Raw genomic sequence first — 24,046 nt, forward strand, 5'->3', positions numbered from 1 at the left:
CCCCCCCCCCCCCTTCCTCTCCTTTAAAGATCCAGGATCTTGCCCTGACAAGCATGCAATTTGCAAATACCAATCAAATGTGTCCTGGCATGTCATACATCTTTTACCACAGAAAAGTATGGCAGATCTTCTAATGTTACTTTGAATTTTATCCATTTTCCGTCAGGTGTGCTATCAATTATATCCTTTGTTCCAAACTCTTTCTTCCACTTGCCTGCAGGTAGATACACACTGTGTGTGCCTTTGTTTACTGAATACGGATCCAATACTGGTGCAACTAGATACTGTTCACCAACAAGAAACTCAGTGTCTATAGTCAAGCAGGTTTCATCATGAGGAGAAATCCACCAAAGTGGTCTGATTATTGGAGCATTGAAAATTGAAATATTCTTTGCAGCCTGTATGAGCGTTTTGGATATTGTCATGCGAAGATCTATTAAGCTTTTTGCAATTGCAACTGTTTGGTTGTCATAGAGCCATGGAACAAAAGAAAACTGCATGGCAGGAAGAAAAGTATTCATTTGCATCCATCGTATGTACAGTTCTTTGTCAGGCTTGCTAGTATAGTTTACAGATGAACTTATTTCAACCCCATTACCACCTACCATGTCTGGGAGCACAAATGGATAGCCAAGAATACCAAAGGTAAGAGTCGTAGGAATGACAGATTTCAGACCATTCTCTCTGTTCCATGTTGAAGAACGGTCAAGCATTCTGACAAAAATGGGTAAATGTTGAGTGCGAAATCCAACTCGAACCTCAACTAGGCTTCCAAAGTCAGACGCAAGGCATGCATAGTTTGAGGAATAACAGCTTGGGTTATTGTTAGTCATGTTATACAGATTAAAACCCTTTGGTAGATAGGAGACACTGCCTGCATCAAATTTAAATGAATCAATCTTGTACTTAGACTGGAATGCTTTCAATCGATTGGAAAATAATTGAGTTGACTTTGGAGAAGTGGTATCCAGAACTCCACCAATCCCATTCCACCATTTAACTAAGCCTGGAACCTTTTCATCAGGTCCCCTTACCCAATAATCTATTGCTTCGAGGAATGCTTTAGAGTTAGTGTTAGCAAAGGGGTACATCCAGACAGTTACTCGGAAACCTGAGTTGTGCAAACTGTCAATCATCTTAGTTGCATTTGGAAACTTGTTAGTGTTGAAGTCAAAGTCCCCATAAGCCGTGGAGTACATGTCATCAATTTCAATCTGACTGCAGGAGAGGTTAAACTTTTTGATTTGATTGGCAAAGTCTGTTACATCTTTCTGATTGACAGCTTTGCCATACATTGCCCATGTCGACCATATTGGTTCTTTTATCATTCTCTCATCTGGGATTGTCTTAGGCAAACTTAGTATGCTCCCCATGACATACTGATACAATTCTTTTATATTTAATCCAGTGCATATCCTGTATGTTAGATGCAAAGGGCCATTCCCATAACCCTGCAAATCACTTTTGAGCATCAGCATTGACTTAGAGGATATTCCATTGACTCCCACATGGAGAGGAACACTCTCATCAACAATAACCCCAATGCCATTAGAGCTCATCCAGAGACGCTCTAATGCCGGCCCATATACGGTCTTATTGCTATAATACGCAAGGATGGTATCTTGTGGAAGAAAAGGTTGGGTATCAATACTAGCTAGTTCTAAAGGCCATAGCTGTACATAAAGCTCTGATCCACCATATATATGCACATTATTTAAGCTGAAGGAATCTTGTAGAGACGTCAAACCACTTGATCCTTGAAACCATTTTAACTTGAAACATTTTTCAAACTTTGAATCTTTTTCGATAGTCAGATTAGCATTATTTTCCCACTCATAAAAAAGCTCTTGAGATGTGATTCTTCGTTTATAAATCTTACCACCAACGATTCCCTTCCCGAGATAACCTTCCAATGCATTGTCTTTCCCGGCGTTCTTAATGAGAAGCTTTCCAGTATCTTCGTTAAAGGATAGAGAACCGAGATTGTTAAATCTCTCCGTGATAGTTAAAAGGACAGTGGAAGTGATCACCAACGCTATGATAACAAACCCAAGAAATACAACGAAAACTTTCAATGCTGCAGTCATGTATGCTCTTCTTTGAAGCTCAGAGACATTTTTCAATTCATTGATATTGTGTTTGGTTGGCAATTTGCTTTGATTTTTGTTGTTTTGATACTTTACGTCTTCTTCTTGTTTTTTCTCGACCGCCATCTTGACTTCCGCAGTCCCGATCCTGTAGACACAAGATGATCCCGTAGACTGACGAGTTGCGGGAATAGTGCGGGACTGGCACAGGCAACCCAATATTCAAATGAAATAAGATTCAAAAATTTAAAATGCATCCAGTTTCTAAAAATAGCCCAACCTCTCTTATTTATGTTCTCTTGAGGCTAGTAATGAGCTCCATGAGATTCATTCGAGCTGATTGATACCAAGTAATGCAGTTGATAGCACATGATGGGCATTGTAGGATGGTAATGAGATTCATTCAGCTGATTGATACCAAGCAATAGACCTCTTCGGCTCTGATGTAATGCTTTCCCATTTCAGACCACGTCATTCCCACGGTGTTGAAATGGGATAGCATTACCCCAAGCCGAAGAGGTCTATTTGCAGTGTTTATCTGTCATTTTTAACTTGCAGATACTCGAAGTGTAGAAACAAGTTATTAGGTTGGTAATGAGATTCATTCAAGTGATTGATACCAAGCAATAGAATACTCTCTGGTTTATAGCACATGATTGGCAGTTTTTGCCCTTCATCAAAGGTTAGTAATAAAATGTATAATGTTATGCAACTATCATAGTAAGTTGTTTTCATTAGGTATGAATCCCTAACTAGTAATCTTTTATACATACGCCAAAACAAAAAATAAATATTCAGTGAAAAAAATAAATACTCCACTGAATATTTATTTGCCGTTTTGGCGTACGTATAAAAGATTACTAGTTAGGGATTTATACCTAACGAAAACAACTTACTATGATTACAAAATCTTTTGAAGTCTCGGCTAAAACAATTTCAGAAAGATGTTATGCAACTTATTTGGTTCAAAATAATTTATTGAAAACATCCAGACATACAGTAGAACAGAATTCATAGGATTACAAATGGAAAGATTCATTCATTATTCTTAAGACAATGTAACACTTCTATTTAACATATATATAGTACTATTCACATCTACTTGTGCTACTTCAAGTTTACAATAAAGCTTGCTAAAAATAACTCATTCTTTCCTACGCGCATTTATCGCAGGATAAAAATGGCAATTACTTACATAATATTATGCATATATTAGCAAGTAATGAATGCTTATCTATAACATCTATAACAGTATAAAGAGTATTGGAAAACCATTCCTTGTTCAATATTCAGTACTTTTTATATCATGGCATTTAGAAGTCAAACAAGTATTCCTTCAAATTCAGTCTTCAAATTCTATCCAAGTTTGAAAACTTGAAGACTTAAAATTTGAATTCCTAGTTTTCATGAAGAAAATCTGATATCAATATTATCAAGTACCAAAAAGATTTAGTTGTGATTTACATGAAAGCCTGAGCCAAGACAATGTCAATATCTTTATGTTACCTTGCTAGATTACATAAGCAATTCTTATGTTATCTTAAATATGACAACCTAATGAATGGAAACTTTATTCAATCTATTGTTATATTGTTATAATCTAAAGTTAATTTCCAAAAAAATAAAAGTACATTACAGAAATTGAAGCAAGAATTGATTTTGCAGTGTTTGCTTTTTATTTTTCTGAGAAAAAATAAGTGCTATCTTAATTGGAATAGAAGCTTTGCGCCATTGCATGATGGCAGAAGGCACAACAATAGAGTCTTTCTTCCCTGGGAAACTGAATTCTTTCTCAAGTATCTTAATCGGAATTCTTTCTCATGTATCTTAATCGGAATAGAAGCTTTGCACCAATGCATGATGGCAGAAGGCACAACAATAGAGTCTTTCTTCCCTGGGAAACTGAATTCTTTCTCAAGTATGTTAATCAGAATTCTTTCTCATGTATCTTAATTGGAATAGAAGCTTTGCACCAATGCATGATGGCAGAAGGCACAACAATAGTCTTTCTTCCCTGGGAAACTGAATTCTTTCTCAAGTATCTTAATCAGAATTCTTTCTCATGTATCTTAATCGGAATAGAAGCTTTGCACCAATGCATGATGGCAGAAGGCACAATAAAGTCTTTCTTCGCTGGGAAACCGAATTCTTTCTCAAGTATCTTAATCGGAATTCTTTCTCATGTATCTTAATCGGAATAGAAGCTTTGCACCAATGCATGATGGCAGAACGCACAACAATAGAGTCTTTCTTCCCTGGGATACTGAATTCTTTCTCAAGTATCTTAATTGGAATTCTTTCTCATGTATCTTAATCGGAATAGAAGCTTTGCACCAATGCATGATGGCAGAACGCACAACAATAGAGTCTTTCTTCCCTGGGAAACTGAATTCTTTCTCATGTACATTAGATTAGACCAGATTCAATTGTTCCTGCCTTTCAAACATCCTGTCATGGTGCAAAGCCTCTATCATTACTAAATAAACACATAAACACACTTGTATAAATTATCTACAGTACTTCTATATAATAATTAAAACAAAACTTCCTAGACAGATCATAATACTACTCTTTTTACTTTAATTTCTATTAGGGAGTAGGTAATATTACTGTGATTTTTATCTCATTTTTTCCTGATCAAATTTAGAGCCAAAACCTTTGTTGGTTATAAGTTGAGTATATTGTTCACAGGTAATAGCAACAGTTCTAAAATATCCATTGGTCCAAACTTCATCCCCTCTTTACTGTATTATTCTAAGGCTACAGTGTACAAGTGCTGGGGTACGATAATAGTAGGATTTGTTGTTGTTTTTTTTTTTCATTTTTTTTGGTAAAAATCTGAGACCCTTTCTTCAAAGTATGGATATTGTTTTATGAACTGCATATGCACAAAAAGATGAAGCATTCAAACACCAACTCTGACTTATAAAGTTCTGACTCATTGAGAAGGTTGTTATTATTTCACACTTACTCTCTATTCTAAATCCTCAAAACATGTTGAGAATATGCCAAAGAATACACAATTCAAGAGTTCCAATCACATCTCTATCAATACCATTTTCAAAGTTATGATACAAAGTATAAAATATACAGACAGATTTCATTGTTATGTTTCTTCGTTGCCAGAATCTTCACTGTATTCCATGCAGTCATCATCGTCATCATCAAAATCATTCATATCATCGCCATAATCATCATCATAAAAGTCAGCAAAATCGTCACTTTCTGATTTGGTTGGTTTTGTTTTGATGCAATAATCTTGTATCGTTGTTGGGACGTGGATGCCATCTTTTTCAGCATCAAGTCTTGAACGTTGAACTTGTTTTCTTTGAAAAGAGCAAAAAGAGTCAAAGGGGTCCAGATACTGGATTGAATATGAGGTCAAAAGGGTCCAGATACTGAATGAATGGAACATGAGGTCAAAGGGGGTCCAGATACTGAATGAATGGAACATGAGGTCAAAGGGGGTCCAGATACTGAATGAATGGAACATGAGGTCAAAGGGGGTCCAGATACTGAATGAATGGAACATGAGGTCAAAGGGGGTCCATATACTGAATGAATGGAACATGAGGTCAAAGGGGGTCCAGATACTGAATGAATGGAACATGAGGTCAAAGGGGGTCCAGATACTAAATAGATGGCACATATGATTAAAGGACAATGATATACAATTTAAGCAAGCTGCTTATGTGGATGGCACCAGCACTATGTGGTCTGTTTACAATACAGCACAGTTCTTGACCAATTAGAGCCTACATAGCAAGGTTTATGGTACCTAATGATTTTTTCATATTCGCCATCTTTTCCCTTTGAGTCTCTCCACTTCCGGAACATCACTGATGCGTCAACATTAGCGGGAGAAAATGTATTGGGCTCATTCAAAAGTGAAATAACACTGAGTAATATGGTTCTGAAAGTAAAAAAGTGAGGTTAAGAATAGTAGACAAAAAGGTACTCTCAATTGACTGAAATCCTATAATAATAATCCATGATTACAACTCAAACAATATTGAGCAATTCAATCTGGGAGTTAGCCTTGACCTGACTTAGATCAGCCCAGAGGTTGTTTCAGGGTTTGATCTGTGAGTTAGCCATGCCCTGACTTAGATCAGCCCAGAGGTTGTTTCAGGGTTTGATCTGTGAGTTAGCCATGCCCTGACTTAGATCAGCCCAGAGGTTGTTTCAGGGTTCAATCTGTGAGTTAGCCTTGACCTGACTTAGATCAGCCCAGAGGTTGTTTCAGGGTTCAATCTGTGAGTTAGCCTTGCCCTGACTTAGATCAGCCCAGAGGTTGTTTCAGGGTTCAATCTGTGAGTTAGCCGTGCCCTGACTTAGATCAGCCCAGAGGTTGTTTCAGGGTTCAATCTACAAGTTAGCCTTGCCCTGACTTAGATCAGCCAAGAGGTTGTTTCAGGGTTCAATCTGTGAGTTATCTGTGATGGTATTTTGAGTTCTAGTAGCTCAGTGGTTAGATTTATTCATGTTCATTGTTTGTGTATCTCATTAATAGCAGGGACCGCGGAGCATATTTTGTATTAGGGGGGGGGGAGCTATTGACCGATGAAGGCTGGAACAACTAGGGGGTTTGGGGGCATGCCCCCCTGAAAATATTGAAATCACGACTCTCGTAAATGCGATTTCCAGCATTTTGAGGGACATTGGGAACATATTTTTCTGCACTAAATTTATAGAAATATTGTGCCAAATTCAAAATGGCGGCAAAATCATTGGGGGTCTATAGCCCCAAACCCCCTGCTCCATGGTCCCTGAATAGATCTATCCAACTCCAGGAATTACAGCCAAAAGTAATCATTTGAATATTTTGTATAAAGAAATCCTCTAAAGGCAACCTTTGAGCACAATTTATACTTCCCAAACAGTTAGGTAAAAAATGAGAAAAAAATTTTCAATTAAAAAATATTTAAAACAAGATAAATGTTATATTAAAATTTTGAAGAAAGAAAGAAAATAGGAATGAAAACTTATGTTGGAAAAGGTTTTTGGTTATATTTTTATAGGTTATGGTTGAAGAAAGATGGGTTTTATTGTTGATATAACATGAGTATAACATACTGAAGTCACCTGAAAACGTTTACAGTGATTTCAAAAGTTTTTCCTTTTGGGAAAGAAAAAATATTCCATAGATACTAAATGATACTTATAAGCAGTCAACACTGAAGGTTAGAACTTAAGATAAATGGAAGAAATAATGGGTTTTTTACTCAATGATATTCTTAAACATCATAAAATAACTCATGAATAACACATAAGGAATTATTTTTCAATGTTTTATTTATTGTTAGTCAAATGAATCGAGTCTGGCACGTTGTGAGTATATAAGAGAGAAAATTTATATTATATTTTCATGTTTATATATGACGAATTATCTACAAGTTTTTCTAATTTTCTTACTAAAAATAAAAATATACTAAAATTCAAAATAGAGAAAACGGGGAAAAGAGAAGATCTAAGCTTCGATATTCTGCCAATTCTTTGTTGTCACTAATAAAAAAGCCCAAGCGAAAAACTTTGAATTTCAGGGGTTTTAATCAAGAAAAATGAACCCAATTCGAATATTTATGTCAATTTTATCTTATCTTACTTACATTTGGTGTTTTTTTCTAATTGATTATTAGAATTTTTTGTGAAAAGATGGTTTTTTACCTGACATTTTGAGTAGGATTCCATCTTTCTGACGGAAGTTCGCCACTTTGTGGATCGTCAACCGGAGGATGTAAGATAGAAATACAGACATCTCCTGACTAGAAAACACGAAAAACACTTCATTATTCCATGAACTATCCTTTAGATAAAAGAACTTATCAATCAAATCGAATCAATCCACAAACCTCGTATATATTTGGATGGTACATCTTGGTTATAAAGCGAAATGTTGGAGGCGAATATGGATAGTCTTGAGGAAACGACATATGTGCCTAGAAAAAGGAAGAAAAAAAACATATCAAAACGAGGTGAATTTGAAAGAACATTGCGTTAGGTTGTGCTACATGGACTAACCTTGAAGTATCCTCCCTCATAGTGTGTTTTTGGAGGTCCGAATATTGCTACATCCCATTCGAAAAGATTACTCTCATCAGGAACCTTAACTCGAAATCCTTCGACTGGCTCCTCTGTTAGCTTCTTTAACTCTAAATGTAAAGCCCGAACGGCTGAAGAATTAGGCACTGATGCCATTGAACAGCTTGTTATGTTTGTGATGAACAAGATATGAGGTTTTAGGGCCTTACAAAGAGTATTTTAGAGAGAAAATCGAAGAAAATCGAGAGGTTTTTTTTTCTTTTTTTCTGTGAGCAAAACTTAGTTTTGTTGTGTATTTACTCGTCACCAGACCCTACTCCGCTATGTGACGTCACAATCTTGTTACATATTTGGACAAACCACAGGCAATCCACAGCTAGTGAGAATGATATCATCATTGGAAGAAGGTGCAGGCTAAAATCCTTTTTAATGTCATGCATAAAACCCTAAACCACTTTAAAAACCTAAATTTTTGATTGGTTAAAAGTGGCAAATTATGGTGGATTAAAAAAAATTTCCACTTAGTCAAAATTTTCACTGAAAACTAACGAAGAAATATTTTTCTTGCCTAATAAGACTTGCGCACATTTGAGGCTTGTACGCACGCATCTGAAATACAATGTGAATACTGACAAATGGATAGCTGGACGGATGGACGGACGGACGGAAGAATAGATAATAACAATAATAATCAACTTTGATTTATTTAGACACGAAAGCTCTAGTGCTCGGACTAATGGATGGATTTATAAAGAGATGGACAGACAATAGACAAACCCACATGTGCTTAGGCTATTTTTCCCTCAGGCTATATGTGCATCTGACTATTAGCATCAGACGGATATAAAGACTATATGCATAAGGATGACAGATCTAATTGATGTATTTCAAACAATAAGAAACAAATGAGAAAGTTAAAGCGAAACTAACGCGAACATGCACGCATTTGTCTCAGAGAGTGGCTATTGGCGAACGTACAGCACTGAGTAGCCAATAATCAATCTTAGCCCCAAGCACTGATGGATGATTCCTCACTGAGTTTTTAAACCGTCTAATTCTCACCAAACGTTTAACTTAGTCTCATACGTGCCATTTTCTCATTCTATATTGTCTTGTCACGACAGTATACTAGCTCTTGTTCTCGCACAGGGTTTACAAATCTTATCGAAACAACCTGAGATATACATTGTGTAAACAATTAATTAATATTCGCCAGGTCATTATGAGATGTTTTCTCAAATGATATTCTGGTGAAAATAAGTCACTTAGTAAATATATTTTCCAGGCATATCTTAACAAAACACCGGAAAAAATCCGCTTAAATTTTTTCACTTTAATAAACGGTATTAATATTATTTGCAAACCATGTCACTACTTCTAAAACTAAGATTGATGTTATTGGCAGTTAAGGTAAGCGACAAGATGTTATGATTTCGTTAGTGTAATATTGGCTCGTTTATATGTAGAGCTTATGTCTTTTTTGCATTAAATCAATCAATCAACTTTTTAAAAGACCTAACGCTATTAAACATCTTTAATTTCGCCTCCCCATATGTGCTATAAAAAGAACGCACGCTATTGGTTAATGCGTTCATCATTTTAGTGCTTTTCGAAAAAATATTATTAAAACTTCAAGTAATTATTCACAAACAGAGGAAGAACTGATAATACATGGTGAACGTTGGCTTGCATATTAAATGAGTACTCGTTGTTTTAAACAGCGTAAATGAAGTTAGGAAAGAGCTATTTAAGTTTCGTGTTGGCTGTCGGTTTTGTTTTGTCAGGAAACTGGAAGGAAAGTCGTGCAAGGCAAGTCAAACTTGGTGTTTTACTGCCTTGGTCCGGAAGTTGGCCACTTGCTCAGAGAATGGCTGAAGTCATCCCGAGAACTATTGAGGATATTAACAGAAATAAGAGCCTTCTTGGCAACAATAATCTGACTTTTGTATGGAGAGACACGAGGAACCAAGCAAGCCAAGGATTGTGGGCTATGGTGGATTTGTGGAAGAACGAGAATCTTTTGGTAGATGCCTTCATTGGACCGGTGTTCAGTGTTATTTGCGAGCCTTGTGGGCTTTTAGCAGAACGATTAAACCTTCCAATGATTTCCTGGGGATGTTCAAGTCAAAGGCTCTCAAATAAAAATTTGTATCCAACGTTCGCGAGAACGAAGACTTATGGTCGTACTAACCTTTTAAACACATCTCGTGCAATGGCAAGCGTGTTAAGACATTTTAAATGGAAGCGTGTGTCTTTATTTCATTCTTCTGAAAGCGTGTGGACTGATCTGGCCCTAAAGATGAATAGTGAACTTGAAAGGAGCGATATAAAAGCCAATAAGCTGATGTTTTCACCATTTTTGCCACAAACTTATGATTGTCTTTTAAAAGACGCAAGGGAAAAAGCTAGAGGTATTCAAAAGTTCAGAATTCAAAAGTTATCAATTTGGAATATGAGTTGTACTGAGTTCCTTTTGTTTTGTCACTGTTAAACTTTTTTTTTTGTTATTGTCACTGTCATTGCCGTTGTCGTTGTTTTTGTCACTTTTTTCATAGCTCAGTTACAGTTTTTTTCAATTGCTCTTCCCGCATTGCGCCGGCTTTTGTTCTACTATCGTTCTCTTCGCTTGTAGAGGATCATTCCCAGTCCTGCATGTTTAAGTATTCAAGCCCGATCCGACAACACATTTCATTAAGCTAACAAAATAATAGCAAAATCGACAACGCAAAAACCAAAATAGCTATATGACACAGATCAAGCATAAACTATGCAACTTAGCCGATAGCCATTTTTATTGGGAATCCGAGCGACGCGGGTAACGAACTGTGCTCTATGTCGTATCTAGTTGGTCTGTTGGTTCTCTCCTGTTACTAGTGATTTTTTTTCGGTTGCCGTCACCAGTGTTCGTCCCTCCGCAACAGTCAACTTCTAAATTTCAATTGATCATTAAACGAGTGCAAAAAGATTTGTTAGCCCGCCACTGGCGGTTGTGCTACCCACGCAAAACGAGGTGATAACAAAAGATAGATCAGAATATTGCATTATTGTTAGAGTCTAAGCTTACAGCAAACATTCCGGGATTGAAGTCAAACGAAAGCCAGTATCTCCGGTGATGTGGTGCGCCAGGTTTTATTGAATTCTCTGTTGGACGGGAAGTTGGCGATCCTATTTCAATAAGAGTTGTTTGCATTCGCTGGACTAAAAACACTTAGAAATATAATCGTTCTTTTTCCCCAGCTTGTTGTTTTACTGATGTACCAAGATGGTAGGGTCTGAAAAACATGGAATAGCTATAAATAGAGAATAGCAGCAAGTGAATTTGATTATTCGAATTAGGAATGGCCTTTGTGTATAAGCTTCTTAAAACAAAAACAAAAAAACACACACAAAAAAAAAAAAACACAAAAAAAAAGAGAGCTAGGGAAAAGAAATGACGAAGCAAATAGAAACGATAAAAACCAGTACAAAAAAAAAAAAAAAAAAAAAAAGCACACACAATAATATATATAACAAAAAAGGTTTTTTTTACGAAATAATAGAATTATAGATGGAAACCAGAATAATTACCAGCTCAAACAAGTTATATGCTCGACGCATCTCATCGATAATTCGATAGAACATCTTTGAAATTGCTATAATTATGAATATTTCACTAATAAAATTCTTGACTTTAAAGTATTGCGGCCATTTGGGGTGAATGTTTTTTCCTCTAACTCATGTTCTAACCACTAAAACTAATTATTGAACAATACCCTGGGGTACAGAAATTATTTACTATCGCTCCCCAGCGATTGCTGTTTTGACGGGTCGCGCTTGCATCGATCCTTAATTAAACCCCCGAAGCGAAACCAGAGCTTTTGGAGCTCAGAGCAATATTCTAACGTACGAATGTAACATAGCACTTAGAGTTTCTAATTTAGCATTAGAAAGAGGATGTATGGTGGCAGAAAGCCACAGGGTCACCGTAGGGGAGTCTGGCTCAATAACATTTGTCATAATATCGATGAGCTCTAGGAACAATTCATCAGGTGTTGCTGCTGTTACTACTTATCTCTTATTAGAAATGTGGTGGACCTCATTTGATGATAAGGCGAGAGGTTTTATGGTAGTATAAATGAGCACTACACTTGATGCTCGTGAAGTGTTTATAAAGTGTTATCATCTTTCTCATCTTCTTCCCGTTTTTCTTTTTTTTGTTTCATCTTTTAATAATTAATGGTATAATTCAGTGATTAAGACGGCGTAGATTCTAGATAGTTTTGGGGTATTCAAATGTCCCTTAGAAAAACATAGCTTGCATGCAGCCCCTATTAAGAGCAGCATGATGTATGCTGATAAATATCGTAGAAGTTATGAAGATAGATGCTTAATTAGAGAATCCACCCATCCATCCATCCATCCATCCATTCTCATTAATCTTTATTCTCATTTCCCATTTTTCCACCAGTGTTCATTCTGCTATGCTACATGAAACAGGTAAAACAAATCATCATGGCTGCCAAGAATCTCAACATGACCAACGGTGATTACGTATTCGTGACGTCAGACTTCACCATGGATACCACGCATAGCAACCTAAGTGCCTTGGAGTATTACCATGCACACAGTGACGTGTTGGATGGAATCATTGATGTCAGTGTCAATCTAGCAGATAACGTTGAATTTCAGCTGAATGCGCAAGCTATTGAGCGTGCAATGCAAACACCGGGGTCAGCGTTTTACAGTAATGAAACACGTGTCCACGAGGTAAGTTTGTAATAAGCCTTTTCATAGTTTAAGAACCGATTCCACTGCGCATGCGATTTTATCCCGAATTTCTCACCTTCTTTTGTTTAATTAAGAACAAAAGAAGGTTTAGACAAAAGAAGGTAGAAATTCGGGATAAAATCGCATGCGCAGTGGAATCGATTCTTAAACTGTGAAAAGGCTTATTGGTCAAGTACGTGTACCAGAACAAACTGGAGTAATTTCAATTGATCCGTGCAGAAACAAAGTTTCATAGTTTAGAGTGACGAGACGCTCTTAAAACTACTTTCTCATGTGTAATATATAATATACATGGCAGTGCTGTTAACCAGAAAGCAGAAAAGAGTCACGATTTGCACTGCAGTACAAATTCAAATATTGTTTGTACATTGTTCATGTATATTATTAAGTTAATATAAAATTGAAAATAAATTAACTTCGTTTATAGAGGATAAAACTTGACAGTAATTCAACTGATAAACTTGTCGGGTCCTCTGTTAACTCTCTAGTTCATTAGGGACGGGACCGCCATTAACGTGATCATCCGAGCCACGTGAAGGTCTAACCATTTGCAGATGTAATTACAAAGGCAGCACCTTGTCCTCAGTTATTTTAAGACCCTGAGTGTTGGTCCGGCCGAGGCTTGAGCAACGACCTCCCGCACAACAGACCGACGCTCTTACCAACTGAGCTAACCGGGTGGCGGTTTTCGGTTTTGGTTTTGGTTTGATTTGGAATCAATATATATAATTGCTTTTACTAATAATCAAATCAAGTCACAAGTAAAACAGTCCAATTAAGATTTCCTAATTAGCAATTAGTCCACGAGCACGAATGGACTATTGACTCATACGCCTCGAAGGCGAGAGGACTAAATGCTTGAGTCAAATCCAACTAGCCAATCAAATATTTAGATGCAAACAAGTTTTGAATTAAAATTAAATTTAATGTTTTGGTTTTCCCTACTAGTAGGATATAACTTATGGCCTAGTAGTAGCTCATCCAATCAGAGTGCAGCATTGATGATACTGGCCGACACTGGATGTGTTATGCTTACTATTATTATTTCACTGGTCAAGCAAAAGTCCAAAACTAGAAGTAGCAGGTTTTTTTTGCATTTTTGTATACAAACGGGATGGAACGAACCATAAATTCTTTGCAATTTTCCATAAAACGATAAAGTTTCTATTTAGCTTTTTTTTAAAAAAAAAAAAAAAAAGAAAGAAAACTTATTTCCTTAACGGAGGAATACAATCACTCAAAATTACCATATTTATTCCACGATGCTTATGTTTGTAACATAAGTACTTTTTTATGATTTATCAAATTTCTTCCGCAGGTATCGCACTTTTTCGCATATGCCGCTGATGCCATCACTTTGTATGCGTTAGCGTTGAACGACACCCTTGCACAAGGTGGAAATATCACCGATGGACGTCATATCGCTAAAAACATGTTTGGCAAAACATTCAATGGTAAAATATATGCATCGGATATGACTATATAGTCTCTTATCTAAAGAGGATAACGTTTGAAGAGTAATGTTTATCAATTTTCAACCATGTGTCATTCTATTTAGTGACATTCATTTCCGTGTTTTGAAGAAGTCTTAAATTCAATATTAATATGACTCAACAGAATAGTTTATAATACCTAAAGTGGAACCCTCGGGTTCGTTGTTGAATCAATCTTTTAAATTCTCAATTCATTCCATTCTCTTGTATTTTTCTACCCATTTTTATTTTGCATTCTCTTCATTGACGGTTATTTCCGCTTTTGGAAGAAGTAAATACAGATAGGAGTCAACAAAAAAAGTATTCTACCTAAAAGGGTTTATCGTGGTTTTTTGTTGAATAAATCTAGTTAAAGACGTTCTCAATTGATTCTAACTTTACCTATATTTTTCCCTAAAAGAGTTTATCGTGGTTCGTTGGTGGAATAAATCTATTCATATTCTCTTGATCTATTTAAAGACGTTCTCAATTGATTCTAACTTATGACTTTACCTATATTTTTCCCCATTTTAATTTTCTTCTCAATTCATTATCTCTTTTTCATATTTCCCTGTCTATAGGTTTATCAGGTGTAGTGTCAATAGATGATAATGGAGATCGCATTCCATTCTACGAATTGCGTAATTTGAATAACAACTCATTCATTAAAATTGCATCGATTCTGACGAGTGGTTTGCAGGTTGTTGAGGATCGAAAGGTAGTTTGGTTTGGCGGTCAAAAAGAGGTTCCTCTAGATGAGCCTGTGTGTGGATTCAATAATGAACACTGTGGTAAGATTATTATCTTCATCACCAACATCACCATTATACATCATTAGCATCATCATCATCACCATTATCATCATCCCCATTATCATCATCACCATTATCATCATCACCATTACTGTAATTGTAAATGAATTTTTGTCAAAGCCAGTAACTACTGGAGTTGTATGAGCTTTGATATTTTAGCCAAGTAGTTACTGTGACTGTAAATGAATTTTCTTAAGCCAATAACGTTAACTACGATCATAGTTATCATCATCTTTTTCTTCATCATCATCATCATCATCCTCGTCATCATGCATCATCATCATAGTCATCATCATCGTCGCCATTATCAGGAGAGGAATTACTGTCACAATAATAATGGTGTCCAATGATCACATATCTGTTCTATCACATGCTTGTCATGTTTTTATTACAGACGATTCCTCAAAACTCGACAAGAAATTATGGATAGCTATTCCTATCGTTAGTCTTGTCCTTGTACTCGCTATGATTGTTATTCTACTTTCATATAAACGGTAAGTAACAGAATTCTCCTGATCCGATCCAGATTCTACAATTGATCATTTGCTCACACGTGTGTAACAATTAAATGTGAGATTACGTAATCTCACATTTAATACGGATAAAACGCGCAGAGTTTTTTTCAAAGGTGACGTTTTGGCTATAACTATTGATAGCTTTCATCACAATGATGATGAAATTGTGTGAAGCGAGTATGTGCAAACACAGCGTGGGAAGAGGCAATTAAGCGTTGAATGAATCGTTCTGTTTCTCCCTTGATTCGAGGGTTTTTCTCCAGCTTCTCCAATTTTCGTTCCTCTGTAAAAGGTTTCAATCGAACTGTGAATCAGACGAGCCCTTAAATACGCTATGGTTCAAACTGATCTCGTCTGTGAATTTTTACAAAATCAAGATCTTATTTATTTATTTATTTATTTAGCTTCGCCATTCAAACACTCATACATGAACCCACTCACACACACACACACACACACACACACACACACACACACACACACACACACACACACACACACACACACACGAAAATAATTACATGCATACATAACATAATGGCTGGGAAACCACTACAGCATGTGCCAATTACAATGGTCCCTCACATATTAACATTAATTTAAGAAAGGTTCGTTTGAAACAAAGTTATTTAAGTTATCTCAACATCAAATAATCTGTTTCACAGAAGAAACAAGATCAGAAGTCTATCGAGTGTTCTTATCAGATACGAGGATATTGATATGATAGGATGTATTGGGACAGATAACAAGGGAACCTCTTCTATTATGGTAAGTCAGGTAACACTAGGGGGAAACGCTTGCGTATGCGTGCATTTCAGCACGTTTTCTAAGAATTTTGAAGAGTTTGAGTAAGAAAATAAATGTTTGTTTTCTCCAACTATACAAAACATTTCGCGGGTAAACTCTTGTGAGACCAAGATACTGTATTAATGAAGACAATATGAAAGAGGAAGCCTTAAGTTTCAAGCAATGACTCTAAGTTTTGGCATTTTGTGATGTCCGTTTGTCAGACATGTTTGAAAGTTATTCTACTCTACTCTATTTAGCTTTCGCTGTTGTATCACGGGGTGGGCCATGGGATAATCACAGCAGAGCTAGGCTCCAACTAAGTGAAAGCCCAAAGATCGAATTGGAATTTAGAAGTTGATTTTTGAGGAGGGAGGAAAAAAGTCTCGAACCCAGAGTCCTTATTTCTTAATGCGCATTCTCGACAAGCATGCGCAGTAAGAATTAAAGGCCTGGGTACAAGATTGCATGAAGACTTTTCGACTAATTTGGATAGGGACTTGGAACATGCGCATACGTTTCCTCCTCGTGTCAGTCACCGCAATAAGCCTTTTCATAGTTTAAGAATCGATTCCACTGCGCATGCGATTTTATCCAGAATTTCTCACCTTCTTTTGTTTAATTAAGAACAAGAGAAGGTTTAGACAAAAGAAGGTGAGAAATTCGGGATAAAATCGCATGCGCAGTGGAATCGATTCTTAAACTATGAAAAGGCTTATACTCTACCAAGGGGTTGGGAGAATATACCTTCATTACAAAAGATACATACACTCAATTGAAAAATCGTTGTCGGGTTCAGAAACATAGAACATAAAAGCTGAGACCAAAATGGCACATGGGAAATGACATGATTATATTATGATTTATTCATTTGCGCCATCCATGCAGTCGGTTTAGAATGCCAAACGCGTATTAAAAACAGTGGATGATGACACGGATCGCCGGTCACAGCATGCATCTAATTAACGTACTTTCCGTGTGCCATTTCGGTCTCAGCGTCTATGTTTTATGTTTCTGAACCCGACAACGATTCTTCCATTGAGTGTATATCTAAACCTAACTTTTGCACACCAATAGCATAGCCTGGTTGATTTCTCTACTCGATCAGACCGATCTTCACTTCATGTCCCATCAGAAAGCTATGCGTTTATTGGAAGATACAAGGTAGATATTTAGAACACTAGTTATAGTTCTTTTATAAATCCAGGATTTCCCAGGATTTTTCATCATTATTCGGCGTAGTAGAAATCTTTACCCTGGGCGTAATGTTTTCCCATTTCAGGCGCGTGTCATTCTCTAGAGTATCATTTCTTTGTTTAAGGGTTGCGCACGAGAAGAGTTCTGATCTATTCTTACGAGCATGCAGGGATTTGGGGAGGTGGGAGGGCAGGGATGAGGGAAGGGAGTGTTTGCCTTCATGGGCCTTCCCCCTTAGATGAGATCTAACGATAAACACGAAAGATCTTAGCATAATTTTTCTTCTTTTTTTTCTTTCTTCTTCTTCTTTTTTTATTTTCTTTTTTTCTTTTTTTTAGAACAGGCAAGTCTACGTAAGGAAGTTAGCACTGCAGAATCTAAACTTAAATCATCAAATTGTGAAAGAACTTTTCCAGGTAAGTCAAAGAATATTACTATATATTTTCAAGATGATGCGCCCACGAAGGTGGTATAGAACTGAGTGACGGGAATATATCAGTAATATGAATGAGTGAGAGGAGAGGAGCTGAGAGAACCATGGATCTTTAGCACACGGCGCCATCTTTATTCCCATGAGCATCAAACATTTGTTTAGCCACGCGTAAGCCTTATTCTCAAGCGCTTAAATGCGAGGCCAAGCAGGGAAAAGCCTATTGATTCAGTCAACATGGCTGCCCCGTGATTAAGGTCCACATTCAAAATCCCATTTAAAAACATTAAGATTTAATCGAGTTTTTTGGTTTGTTTTTAGGTTCAACGAATACTACACGTTAATATTAATCCTATTCTTGGTGTTTGTATGACAACACCGAACATGTGTATTGTATCCGAGGCTTGCAGCAGAGGAAGTTTACTGGTATGTAAATCTTTCTGGTAATGGCATGGAATGGGAAGGGAGTGAGAAGGAATGGGAAAGGATGAGAAGGGTTGGTATGGGATGGGATGGAATGGGAAGGGAGTGAGAAGGAATGGGAGAGGATGAGAAGGGATGGGAAGGGATGGAATGGAATTGGAAAGGAGTGAGAAGGAATGGAAAAGGATGGGAAGTGATGGGATGGGAAGGGATGGGATGGGAAGGGATGGGAAGGGAATGGATATCATGATCACAGGAAGGGAATGGAGGGAAAACGAATGAAGAGAAGAGATAAAGGCACTCCACACCGGAGATAATGTTATATTTAACAGTAAAAAAAAAGAGGTTTATCGCTCATCCTCACCACGAGTACAGCAGCGGAGCAGCTTACCGGGGTCGAACTGCAAGCATGGGTTGTACAAAACAAGTGTTTTCAGGTGCAAGAATGAGAAGCCAAGCTCAGTAGCTTTGACTCTATTTTATAGGATATTTTGTCCAACGAGGACATCAAGCTCGACTTAACTTTCAAAATGTCTTTTGCTACTGATATAGCATCTGTAAGTATAAGTAGTTATCGATTCATGAAAATTTATAACATGTGAATTGCGCAGTCAAAGATTGCCCTAAAATTGTCAAAAAGGTTATTCAAACTATTTGTTGTTGAATCTTATAGGGAATGAAGGCGTTACACGCCAGCGATATACGTTACCATGGCAGCCTGACGTCATCAAACTGTTTGATAGACCGTACGTGGGGATGTAGGATTGGTGATTACGGGTTACGTCACCTTAGAACACAAGAGAAGAAGTTCGAGGGAAACTATGCATCACCTGAATACAAAGGTATACTTTGAGGGGTAGGGGGGTAGGGGGAAGAGTCATTATCTCCTTGTCCACGACCCCTCCCTACTGCGGGGGCCGTTCTCTTCTGAACTTTGCGTTGTCATTGTAGTTATTCTGTGGACGGCACCTGAACACATCTTGGAAAGAAAGCAAGGCTTCTTTACTGGGTCACAAGCAGGAGACGTGTACAGTTATGGTATAATCTTAAACGAGGTGTTCACTCGAAAAGAACCGTTTGCGCAACTACGCACCCTCGTTTCCATACAGGGTAGGTGACGTGATGATAGTCTGACCCATCCATGCATGCATCTACCCACTCATGCATGCATGCATGTATCCATGCATTTATCCATCCATCCAACCCATCCAATTTCATCGATTCTGTTCCATTCTATTCGACATATCACCCCATCGACTCAATTCCAACCATTCCATTCATCAGTCAATTCAACCCATCCTTCCATCCATTTTCTCATTGTTTTAATCCATTTTTTGCTTCAAGAAATTGTCCGTCGCATCCTATCATCAGAAAAGCCTAATTGTCTACGACCTCCCACAAACAACGACATCTGTGAAAAACTCATTCATCGATGCTGGGAAGGTGACCCATCGACCAGACCACAATTCAGCTCAATAAAAAACACACTGAGAAAACTCAATGGAGGCAGGTGAGAGCAGATCGATGATAAAGATGGACGTCCTAATAAAAATTACTGACGGTGATGATAAGGCTAGACCATAGTGATGACAGATGATGATGATGATAATGCGATTTGATGTGATGATGCCAATGCTGTTCATGAAGATGATGGTAACTGGTGATTATGGTGGTGATGATGATGATGATGTTAATGATGATGATGATAACTGGTTATGACTGATGATAGTAGTGGTGGTGATTATGGTGATGCGGTGATGATGTAACGATGCTGATGCTATTAACGATGATGTTGATGACGACGAATATGTTGGTGATAACTGATGCCGTTAAATAAAACAATGATCAAGAAGATGATGATATTTCAGATCTCATCGTCTAGTCGACACCATGTTACGTAAGATGGAGATATACAGCAACAACCTTGAAGAACTCGTGGAGGAAAGAACACGACAACTCGAAGCAGAAAAAGCCAGAACCGACGAACTTCTATTTGAAATGCTCCCAAGGTAAGTAGTAGAATGACCGTAGGAACACATGCTTCTCGCACTGAACTGTGTGGTAACTAATTCAAACTGGTTTAGCTGTGTTACGGGATCATAAATAGACTGTATAGCAGCTGCCAGAGGCGCCTTCACAAGCTTTCAGTTCCACCCAGTTGAGCTGCGCCATTGCTGCACTTTGCGGTGACAAGATGACAAGTTTTGATGACAATCGTGAACGCTTATCACTTTCAAAATCATCCTCAGACCTGTTGCCGAGCAGCTGAAGGCAGGCAAGAGTGTTCAAGCCGAGTGCTTTGATCAAGTGACGGTCTTCTTCAGCGATATCGTGGGATTTACACAACTCGCTTCTTCAAGCACTGCTTTCGAGGTAAAAGACATGGCCGCCATGTTGGTTCATACTTATAAGCAGATAAATAGTTCCGCGCAGATACTGTTTAGTTACTAGATGATAAATAAGAAACCATTCTAAAGGGCGATTTCCTTTTCGAAAAGTGTTAATCCATATGATATAGGAATAATTATTAAATACTTCGTATTTTAGATTATTTAATTTAATGGGGGAAAATGTGTATGTCCTCTAATTACTACAAGAAAAAGGAGCAACTTTTCCCTCTCTATGCACGGTGAACGTCAAATAATGGATAAAGACGGGGGCAAAACCCTAGAACGATATGTTGCTAAACCATTCCGTTCCTTCAATCATTGTTGGTTGAAACATGGCAAATCTAGATCTATGGTTGAAATGATTATCATGGCGGCTATGACGTCACACCTTCTAAAAGTGATTCAGTCTAACTTCCCATTTCAGGTAGTGACATTCCTCAATGACTTGTACACGTACTTTGATAATATCATCCACCACTATGATGTTTACAAGGTAAGAAGGAAAAAAACAGATACAGAAATGTCTCCAGGCAACGAAAAACGCGTCCCACATGGAAATAAGTGCTCATGCGTAACTACCCGTCATTGACACAAGCGACATATTGGGTCTGCTGGTCATAGCAAGGGGTTAATCATCTACGGTCTAGGGGCCGACTACCCTCTCCCTTAGGCTTCGGGCGAGCTTCCTGATCAGTCTGTAAATCCAGGGATAGCGGTGTCGGGCTCGAAATCTCCGGCGTAGCCGTAAATGCTTCGCGCTGCCATACGAAGCTTCAGCACTCGATGTCTGGAAGTATGGTCCTAAATTTATCAGTCATTCAAAATAAACCAGTCTTCCTTGCAGATAAATTTTCAATTGCGCATACGCATTCATTCTCAGGTGGAAACCATAGGAGATGCTTACATGGTAGTGTCTGGGTTACCAGAAAGAAACCTTGACCGTCACGCTGGTCAAATAGCTACAATGGCGTTACATTTGTTATGTGACATTCGACTCTTTAAGATAAGACATCGACCCGATACTCATCCTGAGATGCGAATCGGTATTCATTCAGGTGATAATTCATTCTTTCCTTCATTTGTTTTTTCATCACTCGATTGCTTACCCTTCAGTTCCCTTTTTCTTTCCTTCGTTCATTCATCAACTCATCATTCAAATCATTCAACGACTTTGTCGTCCTTTATTTTTCAGCTTTCTTTACTCAGTTTCGATTCCACTACACTCATTATCTCACACATTTGTTCTTTCATTTCTTTTCTTTCAATTGTTAACTATTTCGCTCATTACTTTAGTTGCTCATTCTCATTAATCACATTCTTTTATTTAGCTTTTCCTCCATTCATTCATTCGTTCTTTTATTTACTTGTCCATTCCTTCACTTCCTCGCTCATCAAGCCTATCATTCATCCATTCGTTCACTCATTCTTAAAGTAGCTCATTCTTTATCACATCTTCTTACAATATCTCTATTCATTCATTGATTTATTGGTTCTTCTATTTCTTTTATTGACTTATTAATTCCTTCACTCGGTCATTAAGCCTACCATTCATTTTTTTCATTTATTCATCCACTCATTCATAACCTACTTCACAATCATTCTATTCTTCAGGTCCTTGCGTAGCAGGTGTGGTGGGGGTCAAGAAGCCTCGTTACGATATATTCGGGGATACAGTCAACGTGGCATCACGAATGGAATCCAACGGCGTGCGTAAGTACCCTCACAAAAACCTTGAAGCGATTTTACGTACAGCTTTTTTTAAAAAAAAGGTTAATGAAGATTTTTTTACAATCGCGACATTCACTACCGGTGTGAAAGCAATCAGCGAAAGGTCACATCGATATGGAATTTTCCTAAACGTTGCCTTTTCGATAAATGTACGAAAAGTTTGATTATTTTTCTCAGCCAACAGGATACATATCAGTAAAGAATGTCGACAGGTACTGATGAACCTTGGGGGATACCACATCGAACGACGAGGAGAAATTGAACTCAAGGTATTAACTATTTTGAATGATAAATAATTATACAGGCATACAGGCACCAATGATATTGCATCGAAACTTTTCATCTCGTCTAAACAAATTCTTAATTCTTAAAATTTTACGGTCCGACCATCCACTAAACTGAAGTCCAGTCCAATAAATCTGCAATAGGACGACCAATAGGACTTTTCGAAAAAAGTCTGATTGCTAGATTAGACTCAGCCTACGAACTGTCTTATTTTTGTCGTCCTTGGAATCCTTTTCATCCAATTATTTGTTCCAAATAATGTATGTAGTCCTATCACCTATCGTCATTATAATCATCATCATCACTAACATCATCATCACCTGACCATCATTATCATCATCACAAAAGTCATTTCCTTTATATCACCATCATCACAATCATCGTAATCACCACCATCATTATCGTTATAACGATCCTTAATGGAATAGTATTCTTATTGACGGGTTTTTTTTTTCAGGGCAAAGGTAGAGTCATCACGTACTTCCTGAATGGTAAAGACAACTTCAATAAAACAAGACCAGATCACTTAGAATTATTATTGTCTTCTGGAAAAACATTCGGTGAGTGTGGAAGGAAAGGCTAAACAGTGTCCATTTGAAGAGTACCAATTCAGCCGTCAATTGGTCGAGAAAATACTGATTCAGCTGCTGATTGGACGAGAGAATACTGGTTCAGCTGCTGTTTAGTCGAGAGGAATTGATTCAGCTGTTGATTGGTCGAGCGAATACTGGTTCAGCTACTGATTGGTCGAGAGAATACTGATTAAGCTGCTGATTGGTCGAGAGAATACTGATTAAGCTGCTGATTGGTCGAGAGAATACTGATCAAGCTGCTGATTGGTCGAAAGAATACTGATTCAGCTGCTGATTGGTCAAAAGAATGCTGATTCAGCTGCTGATTGGTCGAAAGGAATGCAGAATTAAGTAATTCAGAATAAAAACTGGTACGCAAAATGTTGGCTTGAAGACAGAACGAAAAGTGGGATCGTAAAAAAGATATCTTTGTGGAGCCCACTGAGTGATATATGATAAAGAACGAAGTTCACGATGAATAGAATATGTACAAAGAATATAACTGACGAGTGTGCTGATATGCACTTTTTAATGGCTCAA

General features: G+C 37.5%; 3 protein-coding genes across 3 annotated transcripts; 1 reads left to right on the forward strand and 2 right to left on the reverse strand.

The window, feature by feature from the left end:
• On the reverse strand, window positions 1–2,230 carry LOC116290806 (alpha-galactosidase MYORG). Its single transcript, XM_031697915.2, has one exon. It carries the CDS (start codon window positions 2,211–2,213, stop codon window positions 93–95), a length of 2,121 nt encoding a protein of 706 aa, XP_031553775.1. The 5' UTR covers window positions 2,214–2,230; the 3' UTR covers window positions 1–92.
• A 2,655-nt stretch (window positions 2,231–4,885) lies between these two features.
• LOC116290790 (ubiquitin-conjugating enzyme E2 R2) lies at window positions 4,886–8,430 on the reverse strand. The gene is made up of 5 exons (XM_089037918.1): window positions 8,109–8,430; window positions 7,940–8,026; window positions 7,755–7,852; window positions 5,866–6,000; window positions 4,886–5,413 (listed from the first exon to the last, which is right to left on the reverse strand). Exons 1-5 carry the CDS (start codon window positions 8,283–8,285, stop codon window positions 5,194–5,196), a joined length of 717 nt encoding a protein of 238 aa, XP_088894044.1. The 5' UTR covers window positions 8,286–8,430; the 3' UTR covers window positions 4,886–5,193.
• Window positions 8,431–9,824: 1,394 nt separating this feature from the next.
• On the forward strand, window positions 9,825–23,693 carry LOC116290788 (guanylate cyclase 32E). Its single transcript, XM_031697893.2, has 20 exons — window positions 9,825–10,540; window positions 12,577–12,875; window positions 14,215–14,350; window positions 14,950–15,159; window positions 15,575–15,674; window positions 16,361–16,463; window positions 17,559–17,645; window positions 18,017–18,094; window positions 18,430–18,534; window positions 19,017–19,088; window positions 19,205–19,373; window positions 19,483–19,641; window positions 19,876–20,041; window positions 20,400–20,540; window positions 20,781–20,904; window positions 21,346–21,414; window positions 21,802–21,976; window positions 22,533–22,631; window positions 22,827–22,918; window positions 23,392–23,693. Exons 1-20 carry the CDS (start codon window positions 9,856–9,858, stop codon window positions 23,515–23,517), a joined length of 3,195 nt encoding a protein of 1,064 aa, XP_031553753.1. The 5' UTR covers window positions 9,825–9,855; the 3' UTR covers window positions 23,518–23,693.
• The last annotated feature ends 353 nt before the right edge of the window (window positions 23,694–24,046 follow it).

The sequence above is a fragment of the Actinia tenebrosa genome, unplaced genomic scaffold (genome assembly GCF_029948245.1).
Source record: "Actinia tenebrosa isolate PJP-AT-01 unplaced genomic scaffold, QUT_ActTen_1.0 PGA_scaffold5__44_contigs__length_20552954, whole genome shotgun sequence".
NCBI lineage: Eukaryota > Metazoa > Cnidaria > Anthozoa > Actiniaria > Actiniidae > Actinia > Actinia tenebrosa.

What these genes read in the sequence shown, in the direction of transcription:
- LOC116290788 (XM_031697893.2), top strand. Translation starts at nt 9,856, where the DNA reads ATGAAGTTAGGAAAGAGCTATTTAAGTTTCGTGTTGGCTGTCGGTTTT. An exon ending in GTTTGGCAAAACATTCAATG is followed by an intron (nt 14,351 to 14,949) that starts GTAAAATATATG and finishes CCCTGTCTATAG; the next exon opens with GTTTATCAGGTGTAGTGTCA. An exon ending in GAGGAGAAATTGAACTCAAG is followed by an intron (nt 22,919 to 23,391) that starts GTATTAACTATT and finishes TTTTTTTTTCAG; the next exon opens with GGCAAAGGTAGAGTCATCAC.
- LOC116290806 (XM_031697915.2), bottom strand. Translation starts at nt 2,213, where the DNA reads ATGGCGGTCGAGAAAAAACAAGAAGAAGACGTAAAGTATCAAAACAAC.
- LOC116290790 (XM_089037918.1), bottom strand. Translation starts at nt 8,285, where the DNA reads ATGGCATCAGTGCCTAATTCTTCAGCCGTTCGGGCTTTACATTTAGAG. An exon ending in AATCCTACTCAAAATGTCAG is followed by an intron (nt 6,001 to 7,754) that starts GTAAAAAACCAT and finishes TTTTACTTTCAG; the next exon opens with AACCATATTACTCAGTGTTA. An exon ending in GAATATGAAAAAATCATTAG is followed by an intron (nt 5,414 to 5,865) that starts GTACCATAAACC and finishes CTCTTTTCAAAG; the next exon opens with AAAACAAGTTCAACGTTCAA.